The following is an 18,710-nucleotide window of genomic DNA, read 5'->3' on the forward strand; positions in this document are numbered from 1 at the left end:
CTCATAAACGATGGTCTCATATCCTGCACTCCCTCTCTGCCACCAAATCCATAATCACTAGAACTGTCATCGCTACTCGTTCTTATCTATGAATCTAAGTGAACTGACTCCATTCTATTCATTGGGGCTGCAACTACCTTTCATTTTTCATTCTGGCTACAGTGAGCAGTTGCTTGCTTTTTCTTTGTACCCCTCTCTACTTGGCTATGCTGGGAGGATTGATGTCTCCCTCATGACTGAGTTGATCGGATAGCGTGGTGGCCTCGTCTAAGCAACTCTTGGTCACATCTCTGGGAGCATATCTCGAACATGGAGTCATGTGATAATCAACTCCCCACTGAACCCTATGGCTGTGGCAGATCAACTAGAAGCATGCATGGAATGTTGCGATCTGTCCATTGCTCTGCATCCGCTCTGGCCTCGCTGGCTACAAAATTGGCAGATTGTGGAGGCAATCCTAGCTTATCAAGCTCCGGCTTCTGCTATTAGCCCACAAGCCAGCTGATCATGGGGTCATCCTCATCCTGAATGAAAGCATTGTGAATTGAATCCATGTACTTTTGCTCCACTTTCTCTTGAATGCATTTCAACCTCAACTTTAGATTGTAGTGGACATATACGAGGTCATTGAGATACTTCTGTGTCACGGTTTCTCTGCTTGTTGTGGATAAATATGCTAAAGATTGTAGTGGACCAGTTGTGCTCATAGCCACTCGAAGAGACCATTTGGGAGAGGATCCGGATAGCTAGTTGTTTAAGATTTCTCATTGACAGAGCAAAATAAATCCACCATTCAATAGCAAAAGTATTGAAGAAAATTACATATAAGATAGTATCATATTACTAATTATAAAACGTTAAGTAGTAGTTATCATTGATATCTAATATACCTAGATTCATACTTTTCTTATGACAGCTATCGAGATTCCAAAGCTGTTAGTACTCTCTCTAAATATTATCATCTGTGAAAAAGAGATGTGTTATAACATATTAATGATTAAAGACACAAGTTAACTTATGCATACCACTTACATTAACTTACCTCTTATAGACGTAGGGCCAAAACTTTTGGATCATGCTTTATCTTATAGATTACATTGCGTAAGGAAGCCAGAAGTTTCTTGTCCATATCGATCCCTGGGGTATGGTGTATTGGAACCTCCAGTTCAGATAGTAAGCTGCAGATAAAGTTTGTAATTATTTTAGTAAAATTTTACAAGTATAGGAGTAGTTAAATTTTTAATATTCTTGCTTATCTAGTAGATGCAACTCCTTACCCATCTAGTAGTCCCACCTCTACTCGATGTTGATGTACTCCTAGGCATGCTTTAGATTTGCCTCTCTGATTTAATTCTTTACCCTCTCCATCACATAATATAGGAAGCCCATTTAGGGGTATCTCTCGTTGTTTACAGTTTGAAGCAATTCATATAATGGCTTGATATCCTTTACTATCTTCTTGGTCCGCTGCCAGAATGTTTGCCTCATCACCAAGTTCTCCATATGGCTCCCCCTAGTGCCAACCCTTGCAAATCTACTCTTCTGCCACTCAATACTAACAAACATATGATGCATGCCTACTTTTCTCTTAAGGAGGCTATTAAGTGCAATGTAGTTAATAGCAAACTATGTTACATCTGGTATTAAGATCTTCCCCTCTACATACCTCCTCATAAGTGATAGGATCCATGTGTGGCTATCAACAAATCTACTGATGGACTGAGTTGTTTCCATTATCTGCTGCACCCTATGAATCTTCCCAATCTCTATAAATATGAGGTCAATACTATGTGTAGCACATGCGATCCAGAAAATATATGGCCACTGCTCCATCAAGATCTCTCCACGGTCTTAGACTATGGCTTGTTATCAATGATGACCTGCATGACATCATGCACTTGATCGGACTACCTGATCGGATTACCTGATCAATCACCTCCTCCATCAATCCAAGGATGTACATGGCATCATGCATATGATCGGAAGCATCAATTGACTTTTGGAAGAAAGTTTTCTTGTCATAATATGTTAAAAAGTTGACGATGCTCATCTGATAGGGTCATCCAACCATCACACATCACCATCAGTTTATATGTAGGCCACTTGCTCTGATATGAGGCAATCCACTTCTGTAGTTTCTTTTTGTTATTGTCTAGAAGCTCACCATAAATGTTCTTCGGTTCTGGAGGATCTACACCAGGATCGGCAGCTTGTATGAAGAAAATGACAGACCTATAATATGTGTTGCCTGCAGCATTTGCTGGAATTTGGCTGAAGTGGAATTAGGATCCAATAAATCTCTACATATGCTTCTTTTTGTCATTCAGCATGATGTCAAGCATTTTTTTTGCTAAAATCATGATGTCAAGCATTTGCTGCTTCGAGTCCCTACTAGGAAAGTTATGTGGATCTAGATCATGGATGGTGGCTCTTAGTGGAATTTTTCTGGAGGACTTCTTCCTACTACCAAAAGCTTCTAGATGTGATACGACCACTGCCTTTACTGATGACCTTCGTGATTGAGGAGGTCCTCCTAAAGTTCGGATCTCCCCCGCCAATTGCAGAACCAGAGCCCAACTCATAGTGTGAGAGCCCACATCAAGCCTTATGCCTGGCCACCTCATCCTGTTGTTGTTAATCATCCAAGCTCGTTTGAATGGCATCCTGGATCTGTACTTTCTTGTCATCTGGAATGGAGGCCTCCTCTAACTCCTTAAAGTGATAGAAAGGTGGCTCTGATGCTCGGTGGTCCACCTCTGTCTTCTTCAAGGCAACCCTCTCTTTCGTTGCTCTAAAATCAGTGATTTTTCATAGTTGCCAGAAAATACTTCTAAATAGCACTAATTTTTCATATTTTTTATGTTATGTATATATTTTTAATAATTTTTAAATTAAAAATAATTTTAACACATCAGATATTCAGAAAAATATGTGTTCTACTTCAAAAAATACTTTTGAATTACCCAATATGTAGTATCAATTTTTCATTTTTTATTGATTATATATTTTAAATATTTTTTTAAATTAAAAAATGATGTTTAAATACAATAATTTTAGAAAATTAATTTGAGCTTAGCTCCATGTAGAGTTCTGCCATGGATACTACATATATTTTTTCAACCCATGGGCATGCATCAAAGACTATTTATTTTTCAATTTTATTCAAATATGGGTCTAGGCCACCGTGCGCATAATCGCATCCAAATATGAATAAATGGACTTCAAGTTTAGATCAAGCGTAGCTTGCATTCCCTTAAACAAGCTTCTAATTTTATTTTTTGAATTTTATTTCATTTTTTAAATTTATTAATCCAAAATTATATTTTTAATTTAAAATTATAATTTTAATGAAAATTAAAAATTTTAGTCTATTGTGTAGATCATTCATAGATCTACAACATATCATTAAATCATGCTAAAATTAAAAATTTTGGCATGACCTTCTCTTATTTTCCAACTTTTTTGGCATTTTTCGATGTTAGAAAGAAACAAAAAGGAGAAGAAATGAGGTGGGGGATAGTCATCTTACCTTGTTTTGTGTTATATTCTCCTTTAATTGTTGAAATCATGGCTTTTTTGGTGAAATGGGTGGGGGTGTTTGAAAATGAAAAATGAAGAAAGGCTGGAGAAGGCTCGGTGGCCTTCTTTGGTCTCTCTATTATTGAAAGAGCAGGGGGGTGCACCGAACTGATTCAAACCAGTGCAAACTGAGTAATTCACATTGGTTCCGCTTTCGAACTACCTGATTTAAAGTGGTTCATGAAATTTTTCAAAAATACTGGCCAAACTATGTCAATTCCGAGCTGGTTCGGTACGGGATGAACCGAGTAGTTTGGATTAGTACAAGATGAACCGAGCGGTTCAATTTGGTACGGGGTGAACCGGGCGGCTCGGCCACGCTTGGCAGACCATGTATTACATAGGCCACCCTTACTATAAAATCTTTCATTCTAAATTCATGCACATTATGATATTAAACCTGTACACAAATTTCTGGCATACTTATCTTCAACAACTTTAACCAACAAAACTCAGCTGATCTCTATTAGTCCTAAAGTTAGTCCTAAAGTTATTAACAATTAGCTTCATAGCTTCATAGTGTAGTCCTAAATTTCTTAAATTAGTCCTAAAGTTATTAACAATTAACATATGTAATTTTGATAAAAGAAACAAAAGAACACCATAAGTAGCTTCATAGTGTATTCCTATATATGGAATATCACATGCATATTCTTGTAATCAAGATGTCCCATTTCATAGTTCATAACTTCAGATTATATACTATATTGAAAATGATAGTTTTTAATTTTAGCATTTTCCTCTCTACATTCGATTTATCTCAAATTTTCGCCAAAATGTCTTTGTTGAAACACCAATGTACCTTCTGAAAGTCCTCTATATTTTGACCATGGTCTACCGTACCGGTCCGGACCGGCCGGTACGTACCGGTCCGGACCGGCCGGTACTGGATCAGCGTGGAATCCGGTACCGGTAGTTTATTGTTGAAGAACCGGTTCGGACCGGTACGGGACCGGTTCGGACCGGTACGCCACCGGTACGGACCGGTACGGGATCGGTTTCATACCGGTCCGGGCCGCCACCGGTACGCCGACCGGTACTGGTACGGCGGATCTTGATTTTGACTCAATTATTTATCTGTAATTGGTAACCTCAATTTATTCCTCAATTTTTCCTTTCTGCATTAACTCTCTCCCCCCATAATTGGAACCTTAACCGAAATGAATCTCTTTCTCAATCTCCAACTCCTACACCATCCAAACTCTCTCTCTCCCCCTCCCTCCCTCCTTCCCTCCCCTCTCTCTCTGCCTACCAGTTCTTGTTTCTCTCCACATCTCTATACATATATTTCTTTGTCATTAAATTAGAATTCTTGTTGAATTTGGATCCTTAGCCAACTTCAAATTGTTAGTAAGGCATGAAGGTGATGGTTTTGTTATATCTTTTTCCCTTCACACTTTTGATTTCCACCATAATTAAGGAATCAAACTCTCCCCAGTTTATGTATACTGCTCTCTTTTCTAATTTTCCTCATGCTTTTCCAACAGAGTGTACCATATTCCTTTTTCTTTGTTATTGATGCACAAAATCATTGAGCAGCAATATTAATTGTGAAGAAAAATGTTTTAAGAAAGTCAAATTTTTAATAGATTTAAAGCTTATAATAAGTTCTCTTAATATATTTGAGTTTGATGTTCATTGCATGTGCCTGGGTACTAGTTTCTATAATCTGTATAAATCTAATCTAGGGTCTAAAGTCTTAAGCATATAGTTTTCATTCGCATACAAAGTTAAGCTCCTATAATTCTATATCTGATTAATTGCTTGATCTCCAGTTGGTCATGCTCTAGTAGTATCGTATGATCATCATACTATGATGAATATTAAATTGCCTTGTTTCTCATCATATCCTAAAGATAGGTCATGCTTCAGGAATTTTGATTTAAGTTTGAATATCAGCTTTATAATCGCTCTTCAGTATAATACGATCAATGCTACTAAAAAGTTAATCGACAAAATATGCCATATTTGAATTCACATTGTCTCTGTAATCTTATGCAGGCTGTCTTGAGTGGTCTTTGTCAGGAACTGGGTATTCCTTTCTGTGCATCAATGCTTGAGTATGTTGAACAAATACTACATTGCTCACATATCAAATTTTATTTTGAATCCACCAATATTGAACTAAATCTTAGTTCACACTTCACACTAATCATGACAGGAAGAAATTTCCCCCCCAAGAAAACATAAGTAATATAAAGTTTGTGAAGATTTTCAGGTTGCATGACTAGAAAAAACTTCAGTTTCTGATAACATGTCTATAACATCGAAAACTAATTGTATTTTGAATCCAGTGATACTGAACTATCTTAACTCATGTAATCAAGATGGAAAGAAACTTTCCCCTTAGAAATGTGATCAATATGAATATCGTGAAGATATTCATGTTGCATGACTGAAAAAGTTTCCCCTTTCGACAGCATGCCTAAAGCATCTAAACTTCTTCAGTTGTTCTTACAACATCTGTGTTATTCCATATTTTACCATTCTTTGAACCTAAGAGCTATAAAATCTTTATAGTCAGGGTTCTCTAGCACCTTAATCCAGCGATAAATGGTGTTATTCATCTCTGTTTCACTAGATATAGATGACCAGACAAAATTGGACTATTCAAGTACATAACCCAATTAATAGTTCAACTATCATTGGCTTTTGGTTTCCTACAATTTTACATTTTGTTTTTAGTTTAAAATCTCACTATTGAAAATTTCAATTATGGTGGATGAACTGCTTATTCATGGTGACACTACTCGGCATAAATAGACCCTAGGACAGATGCTAGTATCTTGATTCAAAGAACAACCAGGGCTACCAAAAGAATGCGATTATTTGGCAGAGGTTTTGTGGTCATGGATATTGCATATGGTAAATTCAGATTTCAAGTGAACAATCAATAGCATCTCAGAATAGAATGACATCAATGTAGGTATGATCTAGGAAATTAATCATTGATGGAATTTGGACCTGATTAGATGCAGATGTGCATGATTTATTCTAGATGGACAGTTAGGGCAGAGATGTAGCCTCTTTATAGGTGAAAGATGATTGCTCTAATTCAAAGGGATCTCTTTCCATGTTAGTATAATGCCTTGAAGAAGCAAAAACACATTATTTTGAGCAGTTAAACTCTAACAATGATGGTGATGACATTTGGAGCATCATCCCCTCTCCTGTGATGTGCGGTCAACAGGGAAAATTGTAAAGTCAAAAGACCCAAGACACAGAGTAAGAAAGAAGAACCTTGGAATCATTAACAATGACCATTAGGATATGATCATCATAACTCAGCTTGCTTTGGTAGATCGAAAGCATAGAACAGAAAAAGATTTTGAAATCCCTTAGGGATACATATTTCAGCATTCAAACTAAGGTTACTGGGATGATATGGGGAAAGATGAGAGGATAGAAAAGAAAGGAGAAGAAAGATAAGATCCAGAACAGAAAATAAGGGGGGCATCCTGATCTAGTCTGTGTTCATGGTGCTCCTTGTTTATTTCTATCCCATGGTTTAGATTAAAGCTGAGTAAATTATTATATACCCTCCTTGCCTCCCCTATAAGAAATAAATTTTCATAATAACCAAGTACAAGAAAAAACTCTCCCTATCTTGAGTAAAGAAAAATACAATCTATTTGAGAAATGTGGCTTAATATGTTTTACCTTGCAACGTGAAGTGATTTCCTAAGTTATATGGAATCGAATTATTGTTACCAGATGGGAAGCTGGTCCAAAACCATTTGATGGAATTTGGGCTCCTTGGTGGTATGGAAATGTACACAAGACAACAGGTTTTACAAAGCCATGCATGCATTCATCGGTAAGATTTATTTTTTTTTTTTCGCTTCAAAAATTGCTTTAAATTTTGATTAGTTAATTTTTGAAGCCATGTATGGAGTTTGCCTTTGAAGTTTGTTATTTTTTTAAGGATATGAGTTTGTTAAATTGTTATTTTGGCATACGTAGGTTTGCTGTGATGTAAGGCGATAATGTCTAAAAGGATTTTAGAATGTCTCGTTGCTAAGTTTACTTTTTTTTTTCCTGTATTGGAGCATAAAACTATGGTCATACAAATTTTGAGTGTTTTATTGAGAACTTTGATGATTCTGAAATTATTTGAGTTTGTTCTTTAGTGCAAACAAGGCCCTAACATGGTACCCTGCTAATTGATGTAGTGTGAAATTTGAAAAGGAGTTGTGGATCTAATTGCATAAAGGAGGGGGGGGGGGTGCAGAATTCACATACATAGGAGTGGGGCAGAGAGCTCATTCCAGAAAGGGGTCCACTGCATTTCGTAGAAGCAGAAGGGCATGTGCCTCTGACCCCCTCCCTTTGCAGATTTCCACAAGGGCTGTAAGGTGACATTAGATCACTATTTTCTTTCCTTGACAAGTTCAATTATTATTAAAAGATTCAAGGGTTTAAATCAAGGTACGCCTTCCCGGTACTGGACCTCGTATGGGGCTAGGTGGGTACAATATCAGGATAGACTAGCACAACCATTAAAAATAAGAATGAATAGAAAAAATATGAAAAAAATTTGTATCCCAGGATGCCCGACCATCCTATGTTGGGGCGCAAATATCCTAGTCTATTCCAACTAGGACAAACAAGAATCATCTGGAACAACCCAATGTGGAGAGGCATGGGATCCCAAACAAGGTTGTAGATATTGTGGGGTAGCTCCATCCTCTTTTTTCCATGGAACGAGACATATGGAATACCCCATGTCTGAACATTCAGGACGATGGATCCTATCTCGTTCTAGCCCATTTCTATACTTGTCCTATCCCAACACTCAAGTTGGTGGGATGCCCCATGGTCCCATCTACATTTAAAACCTTAGTCTTGGATCTCTTAGACTGTCTCTCTCCGATCCACTACAATACTACTGTTACGAACAGGGTGCTTAATCCTTGATTAGAATATTAAGAACTTTTTAGTCATGAACGGGTGTTTTATATTGTACGTGCAATGTAATTCTTTAGTTGCATGAATTGTGAGTAATTAGAAGCAATTATTTAATTTTTTGTTCATTCCAAGGCATTCATCTACTTTTGCTTTTTTTTCATTGTCCCTACTAGTTCAACCACTACTGGCACCAACTTAGAAGTTGTTAAGCAACAACTCTTGAATCATCTTGGTTTGGTGGAGCTACTGGTGCGGTTCATAGCCTCCTTAACTGCTTTAGCCCATTATACTTATGGTATTTGTCCATTTAGTATTTTTTGGTCATGAATAGATACTCTATAATAATATAGGACCTCGTTCAAGAGGACTAGCCAGATGTTATTACTTGGGTTCCGTAGCCCCAGGGTTCGCTGTCTCGGTACCAGACCCTATATCGGTGCCATCCTATTACAGCGTCAGTACACCCAATATGATACCTAGTTCGGCATACCGAGTGACGGTACTATAGACCGGATCGGTATTGGTACCATTGATATGCACTAGTATCAACCAGTACTACAAACCTTGCTTAGCCCTATATAGGGATCCAAGATATTCCCAATGCACAACCAATGTGGGACTAAACATGCCTACACAAGTCCTTGCATCCTAAGTTCTAGTGCGTCATGTAGTCCCTATGCATTTATTTTAGCAATCTGTTGTTAGAGGCTAAGTTGAAGATCATCTCATCCTACACCTTGAAATAATGCCTCACAATAAACAATGGTTAAGACTTGAGAGTTGAGACCATGTGAAGCGAGGCACAAGTCATCGTTTGAAAAGGTTCAATTATGGTATGTATCGGCTGGCTTTAGACGGCACTTAAAAAACACATTACTATGTGGATCTTTAAACATGGGCATGGGTTTTACATAGTGCTGCTCAGAACTTGGTGATGCTGATATGACATCCACCTGCTGAAATTTCTACTTCAAGACATGTAATATTTTATTTGCTGCATTAGATTCTTACTGAAGATCAATACAACTGTATATTGAAGTACTATATTGATATCCTATACCTTACTTTATTTTCAGATAATATATAAATTTTCTAAAAGCAAAAAAGCTCATAAGGCTTATGCCTTGCACCTGCCACACTGAGAATCACATCTGTCTTCGTTCCTCCACCTTCTCAACATCAACCCATGTGAATTTTACTGTTGCCTGTCATAACATTTGGCCCTTTATTATCTTTTATCACAATATTTTTTTCTTTTTCGTTTCATTAAAACTTTGAGTATCAAAATTTTAGTTTAGCTAACATTTAAATGGATTTCCTTCAGCCATTTCCATCTGCCCAATATGACTTGCTAGAGCAAAGTCTGCCTTTCTACAACTTGCTCAGACAAAAGAGTAGGTCCTCATTACAACCTTCTTTACCTCTTCCTAGTCTTCCTGTCCTTGCCAATGGGAAGCTCCTTGCTTGGGTTGGTGATGAACTCTTACCTCGTGAGAGTGCCAAGGTATTTGTAAATGAAAAATTGCTAACTACTTTGTCTTCTATACATTCTACTCATTCAGATCAGTCTCAGTGATCTAACAATATTTTTTTCTTGTTGAAGGTTTCAGTGTTTGATTCAGTTGTACAAGGTGGTGATGCAGTGTGGGAGGGACTCCGTATCTATAATGGAAAAGTTTTCAAGCTTGATGAACACTTGGATCGGCGAGTTACCTCCAACTTTCTACTTCAAAAAATAATTACCATAAATATTAATTGAGATCATGCCATATCTTCAAACATACGGCACTTCTTTATCTAGTTTTTTGTGAAGCATTCATGTCAAATATATTTGATGGATAAACAGATGTTTTTAAAAAATATTTAGCATGGGCATCTTGATTTTCTAATATCAGGTTGTTTGATTCAGCCAAAGCTTTAGCCTTCAGCAACATTCCAAATCGTGAAGCGGTAACTACTAAGAGTTTGTTATTTGCTTCATCCTTTGTTGTTTCAAATTGCTATGAACAATAAGATTATAATGGCTGAAGGTTGTGGTAGGTTCCCACATACTGGGGAAGAAAAATAGATTTAGGCAACTTGAAATTGTAATTTGAGAGGCTCTGCTGTATCTGCCTGAAATTTTTTCTCTGATTAAAAAATTTCAGATAAAGGAAGCAATTTTCAAAACTCTCATATCAAATGGGATGTTTGACAATGCACATATAAGACTCACTTTAACTCGTGGGAAAAAGGTAATTTCTTGGAGGGTTCTCACTCATATGTGTGTTTTCCAATATCCATTGATGTTCTGAAATGATAGTTCTATGTAATTGACTAGTTATTTGGTGGTTACTCTCTAGTTCCTTTTTCTTAATTAGTTTCTATTTCAAAATTCACTTTTCTCTGTTAGGTTACATCTGGAATGAGTCCAGCATTCAACCTTTATGGATGCACTCTGATTGGTAATAATCTATAAACTCTCTTTGTTTACTAATTTCCTTCTCATAACTGAATAGCTCAATAAGTAATGAATATCTGAGCTAGATAATTCACATAATAAAAATTAAATAAGTTTTCTTACTAATAATAAACATGTAACAAAATCATTATATTTTAATAAACAAATCTAGAATATCCAGTATTTCTCACTTCATATTCATATTCATAAGTTCAATTTAATATATTATATTTCATCTCAACAACCTTTTTGACTATGACCATATTATCCTTGTAGCAGGGTCCAAAGTACCACATTGAATCCCTATTGAGTATGTCCGAATTACCGCACTTAACCCTTGCGAAGTAGGTACAAAGTACTACATTTAACCTCTGCAGAGTAGGCCTAGAGTCAATTCATCGGTTCATCCCATTTCATCATATCCAGGATGTGATATGGTTCCAAGGATGATTTGGATATGGATGGTTCCAACAAAATTTCATTCTTGAAAAAGAAAAATCCATTCTTTGATTTATTTCATCTATTATATGACCGGAACAAAAGGGGATACATGTTACACCATGATCTTGAATCAAAAGAGAGAATTCAAGAAATGGCATATTTATTCACTCTATTAACAACCAAGCCAGATTTGGTGTATCATAAAGAATTTGGCTTTCTTATTGATTCCTATCGGTTGGATCAAAAGAAATTTTTGATGTGGTATTCAACTCTAGAGATGCCAATGTATAACTCGTGTAGTAGGTCCAAAGTAATCAAATCCTGGAATTATCAAATGCCAACATATAACCTCCTCTGATAGGGTCCAAAGCATAGTAATGATAAGAGTCCAAATCCAAAATATGTCAAAGTTTTGGATAAAATCATATATGTCATATTCCAATCAAAATATGCATATTCCATTTAAGATTTATAAACGACATGCATAATATTCCGTAATAAAAATTATTATTATGATTTACAAATTTCTTTTCCATCATGACATTTTCATAAAATTTATAAATTGCATATTAATCGATATATAATTTATTTGATGTCAAAATTTATTCATATTAATCTGATGAAAAATCTAGAGAACGTGAATCATTACTTACCTTGCGAGTACAAACAAATCCAACTAATTCTGAATATTTCTTTCAAAACCTCGATATGAGGACTAAATTGTGAAAACCCTTGTTGGACTTCTTGTCCAAATGAGTACACCCATACATAGAGCCAAGACCAACAATTGGATGAGGTTGCAAAGGGAATAAGGTCATTGTAGAAAATATATGGAAAAGGTGGAGGAAGGACAAGACTGGTTGGGTGCCGCAGCAATGTGGATCGGTCTAATTTGGGTAATCCAATTGGTCCAATCGCAAAATGAGAGTCAGATCAGGTGAGGATTCCATGATAGAAATTGTTAATGGTGGTCCAGTAATGCTCGATGAAGGTTGGGTGGAGGTCAACATGTTGGGCGATCACCAAGTCAATTCATGAGGCTTTTTTTGGGGTCGATCAAAGGACACATTAAAGGGACCCTTTGCTAGGGTCTACTAAGACGAGAGAGAGAAAAATAAAAGAAGAGAGAAAAAGAGCAATAGGGAGGGTAAATAGGGGTCTTGGGGCCTCTCTTAAGAAGAAAGAGAAGGGGAAGGAGGGTGGCAGTGTCTAGTGGTGGTCCTAGCTGGAGGACCAGCAACGAAAAGTGGTGGCAACGGGCAATGATGGCATGTGGCCAGTGGTAGTGATGAAACAAGAAAGTAAGAAAGAAACAAGAGATTGATTTCTCAAAACAGGGCTCGACGTTAATTTGACCCTTAGCTCGCTCGCCAGGGCTAGGGCTTCGATGTCAGTCATAGGTCATTAAGGAGAGATGGCTGGAGAGGGAAGCAATGGTGGTTGGCTTCAAAAGTAGGGGAAGAGGATCAACAAATGCAGAATAGGGGATGGCATTTTTGGTTGTTTTTCGGAGGTTCCTTGTCAAAATCCGGCTAGCAATGATGGATGGGGTAGAGAGAGAATAGGGATGGCATTTTTGGTTTTTTTGGAGGTTCCGTGTCAGAATCTAGCTAGCAATGATGGTTGGGGTAGAGAGAGAATAGGGTCATGTGCCATTACCTTGTCTCCACCGAGGTTTGGCTGCAGCCACGATGTGCACCATCATGATGGTCGACAACGGAAAACTCAAGAAAGAAAAAGAGAGGGACAAAGGGCTTAGTGTGGGGCTTCATGGGGAGTGGACGAGGATTTATTCTCAACAGAGGCTAGGGTTTTCTAGCCCTTGCCAGTGTTTGAGGTGGACCCTGGGAACGACCTCCCCTTCTTCAAGTTGAGTAGGGGCTCTGCCCCGTTTATTTTGAGAGCGGGCCTTCTAAGCCTTGCTTTGTCTCTAGGTCGGGCCTCATACGAGCTAGGCTGGCTAGTCAATGGACCAGGCCAAGCCCTACATTCCCTCTCATAAAATTTGTCCACGAAATTTTCTTTCCTGAGTTTTCAAAAGTTCGGCGTACTCAAAAATGATAACTCCATTATACTTTGACATAACGAATGATACGTCATCGCAATGCTTGATCCCAAGGTCTACCGTACGAGGTGTACCATACCGTACCAGGAGAAAACTAATACAAAACACCCCTTCAAATCGGTACAAGTCTCGTATTGCCTATACGGAGGCATACTAACCTGTACCGAGGTGCGTACCGAGGCGTGCCGAGATAAAAATTAAGAAAATAGATTGCGGACCTTTCTTGATTGCGGACCTTTCTTGATCCTTACAATTCAGAATTTGTATAGGGTGCTACTCGTATGACAAGTCCTCTCTAAGACATAAGGGTTCAAACTTTACAACATGGCTTGGATCTAGCACATACTTCCTCAACATGGAAACATAGAAGGCACATGTAAACCGGCTAGTGAATGTGTCAAAGCAACTCTATAAGCCACCTCACCAATTCTTTCTAGTATCTCAAATAGACCTGCAATCTTGGGACTCAACTTGCCTTGGATTTTGAACCTCACAATCCCTTTTGTAGGTGATACCTTAAGTACTACATGACCACCCACTTGAAAGTCCAGTTACCATCTCCGTACATTTGCATAACTCTTCTGTCTACTACGGGTTGCATGAAGTTGCTCTCTAGTTACTTGAACTTTTTCCATTGTTTGTTGTACAAGCTAGGGTCCTAATATCCTTCTTTCACTAACATAATCCCAACAGATAGGTGATCAACATTTCCTGCCATATAATGCTTTGTAAGGCTAGCCTGGTAACTAGTATTATAGGTGAACTCCACCAAATGTTGATGCTCATACCATGAGCCTTTTATTATCAAAAGCACAAGCTCTCAATGTATCCTCCAAGATTTGAATATTCCTTTATGACTAACCATCAATCTATGGGTGGAAGGCAGTGTCGAAGTTCAGCTTAGTCCTTAAGGCCTTACGCAAACTCTTACAAAATTGCGATGCAAATCTGGTATCTTTATTTGATGAAATAGTTACAGGAATCCTATGCAGCTTCGCAATTCTTTTATATGTAATCTTGCTAGCTTTTCATGACTAAGACCAACTCTAATAGATAGAGTGTATATTTCATCAATTTGTCCGCAGCCACTCAATCTGTGTCATTTGTACTAGGAGTCAGGGTATGCCGTATCGGCCAGTACGGGCCGGTATGTACCGGTCCAAGCTGGAACCGATACCGGATCAACGTAGAATCTAGTACCGGAAGCTTTTTATTGGAAAGCCAGCCGGTACGACTGTTGTACCGGTGTGGGACTGATACGACACCGGTACGGACCGCCACCAGTATCGGTACGGCGGACCTTGCTAGGAGTCTTGGGCAACCCAATCCAAAATCTATAGTGATATGTTCCCACGTCCGTAATGGAATAGTAAGAGGTTGTAACAGCTTTGCTGGTCTCTTATGCTCGGCTTTAACTTGTTGGAACACCAAGCCACAAATTGAACAATCTCCCTTTTCATGCTATTACACTAGCACAACTCCTTCAAATTTCTAGAGATTTTAGTACCTCCAGGATGTACTATATATCTTATGTGGTGAGCCTCTTTTAAAATGTCACCTTTTAATTCTGGATCCATTGGCATACCAAGTCAAATTCCCAAATCTCAGAGCACCATCTTCATGGATCCGAAATCCAAACTGATCACCTGACTCCGCTAATTATTTGATCTTCAGTAGCTAAGGATCATTATTCTAAGCAGCTTTAATTCTCTCAATCAATGTAGGATGGACTTGAAGGCTAGCTAATTGAATCTCTGAATCATGCACTCATTTTCTATCCTAAGTCTTCTCAAAAGTTCCAAAATATACTGTTGAGTAGTGATTAAGGCAGGCAAGTTCTACAGACTTCTTGCTCAAAGCAATAGCAACAACATTAGCTCTTCCAAGGCAGTAATTGATTGATAAAGCATAATCTTTCAGCAAACCTAACCATCTTCTTTGTCTCATATTTAATTCCTATTCGAGTGACGTTGTACTTTAAGCTTTGATGATCTGTGAAGATCTCACACTGCTATCATATAGATAGTATCTCCAAATTTTGAAGCATAAATCTCTACTGCCAACTCCAAATCATGTGTAGGTTAATGTTGCGCATAAGGTTTTCATTGTTTGGAAGCATAAGCCACTACTTTGCCATGTTGCAACAAAACACTACCAAAACCTATTGTAGAAGCATCATTGTAAATAGTGAAGCCTCCACTTTCTGATGGTATGGTAAAGATAGGAGCTATCGCCAATCTTTTCTTTGATTCTTGAAAGCTTTGCTCACACTCCTCATACCCCTCAAAGTTGACTCCCTTTTAAGTCAAATGGGTCAAAGATACAGCTATCTGGGAAAGTCCAAAAAAGTTGTGTACCTCAAAAATGTTAGCCTGAATCTATTGAAATCCCTCTTCTTTTATTTAGCAAAAATCTTCTTATCTCTTAAAATCAACAGCACACATCTTAAATGTTCCTCATGCTCCACTTTACTCGTGGAATGTACTAAATTATTATCAATGAACACTAGAGGTGTGCAAAAGGTCAAATCACAAAACTGGTCCAAACTAGTTTCTTTGGTTCGGTTTATATCATTTTTTTAATTCATTTTGGTGTCAAATTAAGAAAGCCTTAAGCCGAAAAAGCTTGACTCGGTTTCGTTTTGAGTTTTCAGAACCAAACCAACTCAACCTGACCCTACCTATATATGTGTGTATTACAATTTTTTTATTATTTCTTATATTTTTGTCCTATATATAAAATAAAATTGTTATGCTTATGCTTAGCCCAACCCATTTAGTCCAGTTTATTGAACATTAATCCTATATAAAATGAAATTTTTATGTTTAACTTTAGTCCAGCCCATTTAGCCTAACCCACTGAACATCAACTTGATAAACCGAACCAAATCAAACCAAATTTTTCAGGTCAATTTCAAGCTGTTTTTGTAGATGGTTGGTTCGGTTTCAGTTTTAGGAAACTAATTTAAATCAATTTGGTTTCGGTTATATCTCCATACTAACTCAACCCAACCCATGCACACCCCTAATGAACACCACTACAAATTTATACAGAAAGGATTTGAACATCCTATCATCAAAGCCATAAACGTTTTCGGTGCATTAGTCTACCCAAACAACATCACCAAGAACTTGTAGTGCCTCTAGCATATCTAGAAAGTAGTTTTGGTACATCCTATGTTTTAATTTTTAATTGGTGATACCCGAATCAAAGGTCAATCTTGGAGAAGACTTGCACTTTTTGCAGATGATTGAATAAATCATCTATTTGAGGTAAAGGATGCTTGTGCCTATCCAAGGTACTTATACTATAAATATCAAAGAAATGTATCCCAAGGTACTTAGTGTGTGTACCTCTCTACATTCATCTTATATTTATCTCTATATATTATAACCTATGCTCTAATAACACTAGTTGTCACGCCTCGATCCAAAATGGTGAGTCAAGGATATGGCAACTGCCGCACACTCATAGGGTACTGCTCCACAAGCATGCAAAGCAACCATCATGACATCGTAAACAACATAGTGGAGGAAAAATCAGTGTAACAAAAATCTAAATTTAATAATTAATAAATTCAGAACCTTCTTATCCCTATCGTTATGCTCGCTTTTACGAACAAGGTGTCATAGCACTGCCTCACCCGCAAGTTCCCGAGCTCGCCCTACCCTAAGAAAGAAGAACGTGAGGACAGAACCGAGATATAGTTTTTTGAAGCCTGGCACCTAACAATAAACTTCCAAAATTTTTGTTCACAAAATCTAACACCAAATCAGTGAAAATAATACTAATTCTAAGCTATGCCGAAACATTATGCTCTCGCCTCTAGTCACTCCTTTAGCAGTACCCTGTCAGCAACTAATTCTCTAGAGCTGTAAGGAAAGAAGAGATAAATAATGAGCTCAAAAACCCAGTAAATAATGAATACATTAACTAGATAATTCATGTAATAAATTAAATAAGCTTTCTTATAGATAACAAGTATATAACAAAATCATTACATTTTAATAAACAAATCCAGAATATCCAGTATTGCTTAGTTATGCATATTCATGTTCATAAGTTCAATTTAAAAATATCATGTTTCAACTCAACAGCCATTTTGACTACGATCACGTCATCCCTGTGGCAGGGCCCAAAGTACCTATCAAATCGCTGCAGAGTAGGTCAAAGTATCGCACTTATCCCCTACGAAGTAGGTCCAAAGGACTGCATTTAGCCTCTGCAAAGTAGGTCCAAAGTATCTAATTTAACCCTTGCGAAGAAGGTCCAAAGTAATCAAATCCTGAAAAAGTCAAATGCCAATGTATAACCCCCGTTAGCAGGGTCCAAAACATAGTTAGGCTGAGTCCAAATCCAAAAAGTGTCAAAGCTTTTTATAAAATCATATATTTCATATTTCAATCAAAGAAATTTATAAACAACATGCATAATATCCGATATTAAAAATATTAACTTTGATTTAAAATTTATTCTCCGTGATAACATATTTTCATAAAATTCATAAATTGCATGTTAATCAATTTATAATTTATCTAATGTCAATTTATTCATGTTAATTTGATGAAAAATCTAGATAAGGTGAATCATTGCCTTACGAGTACAGATAAATGCAACTGATTTTGAATATTATTTTTGAAATCGCGATTGATCCCCTTGTCGGACTTCTTGTCCAGATGAGTGCACTTCTACATAGAGTCCAAGATTGCAAAATGAATAAGGTAATGGTGGAAAAATATGAGGCAAAGGTGGAGAAAGGGCAAGGTCGGTCAATGCAGCGTTCAGCGGCCCGGAGTAGTCCAATCTAGGTAATCCAACTAGTTAAATCGCAAAACGAAAGTCAAATTAGGTGAGGATACCATGACAAAAATTGTTAATGGTGGGGTGTAGTGATACTCGACAAAAGTCGAGGTGGAGGCCAACATGCTGGGCGACTACCAAGTCAATTCATGATCCTTTTCCTGGGGTCTATTGAAGGACACATGAGAGGGACCCTTTGCTTGGGTCCACCCAACACATGAGAGAGAGAGAGAGAGAGAAAGAAAAAAAAGAGAAAGAAAGAGGGAGAGGGAGGGTGAACTGGGGTCTCGAGGCCTCTCTTAAGAAGAACGAGAAGGGGAAGGAGGGTCATGGTGTCTAGCGGTGGTGTTGGCTAGAGACAAGAAAGGTGGAACAATCCTAAATCACCCTGTTCAAGGCATACCGGTAGCGGACCAAGATGGTTTCGGCCAAGGTTCATCGTCTCGGTACCAGACTTCGTACTAGTGTCGTACGAGC

At 37.6% G+C, this 18,710-nt stretch overlaps 1 protein-coding gene across 7 annotated transcripts in view; it reads left to right on the forward strand.

Annotated features, from left to right (window-relative positions):
- Nucleotides 1-18,710, forward strand: part of LOC103713632 (branched-chain-amino-acid aminotransferase-like protein 2) — a 61,260-nt gene that overhangs the window by 23,915 nt on the left and 18,635 nt on the right. For 3 of the 7 annotated variants that reach the window (XM_008800633.6, XM_088708895.2, XM_088708898.2), the window contains 7 exons: nucleotides 5,581-5,639; nucleotides 7,294-7,396; nucleotides 9,812-9,991; nucleotides 10,091-10,191; nucleotides 10,383-10,437; nucleotides 10,635-10,721; nucleotides 10,880-10,931. In XM_008800633.6, coding sequence (XP_008798855.3) covers nucleotides 5,581-5,639; nucleotides 7,294-7,396; nucleotides 9,812-9,991; nucleotides 10,091-10,191; nucleotides 10,383-10,437; nucleotides 10,635-10,721; nucleotides 10,880-10,931 — 637 coding nt within the window. The remainder of the gene's footprint in view (nucleotides 1-5,580; nucleotides 5,640-7,293; nucleotides 7,397-9,811; nucleotides 9,992-10,090; nucleotides 10,192-10,382; nucleotides 10,438-10,634; nucleotides 10,722-10,879; nucleotides 10,932-18,710) is intronic. The other 4 variants (XM_088708899.2, XM_088708896.2, XM_088708900.2 and 1 more) reach the window with 2 other exon arrangements.

Source organism: Phoenix dactylifera, chromosome 12, assembly GCF_051530095.1.
Source record: "Phoenix dactylifera cultivar Ajwa chromosome 12, Ajwa_hap1_PhDact_Kaust_v1.1, whole genome shotgun sequence".
Lineage (NCBI taxonomy): Eukaryota > Viridiplantae > Streptophyta > Magnoliopsida > Arecales > Arecaceae > Phoenix > Phoenix dactylifera.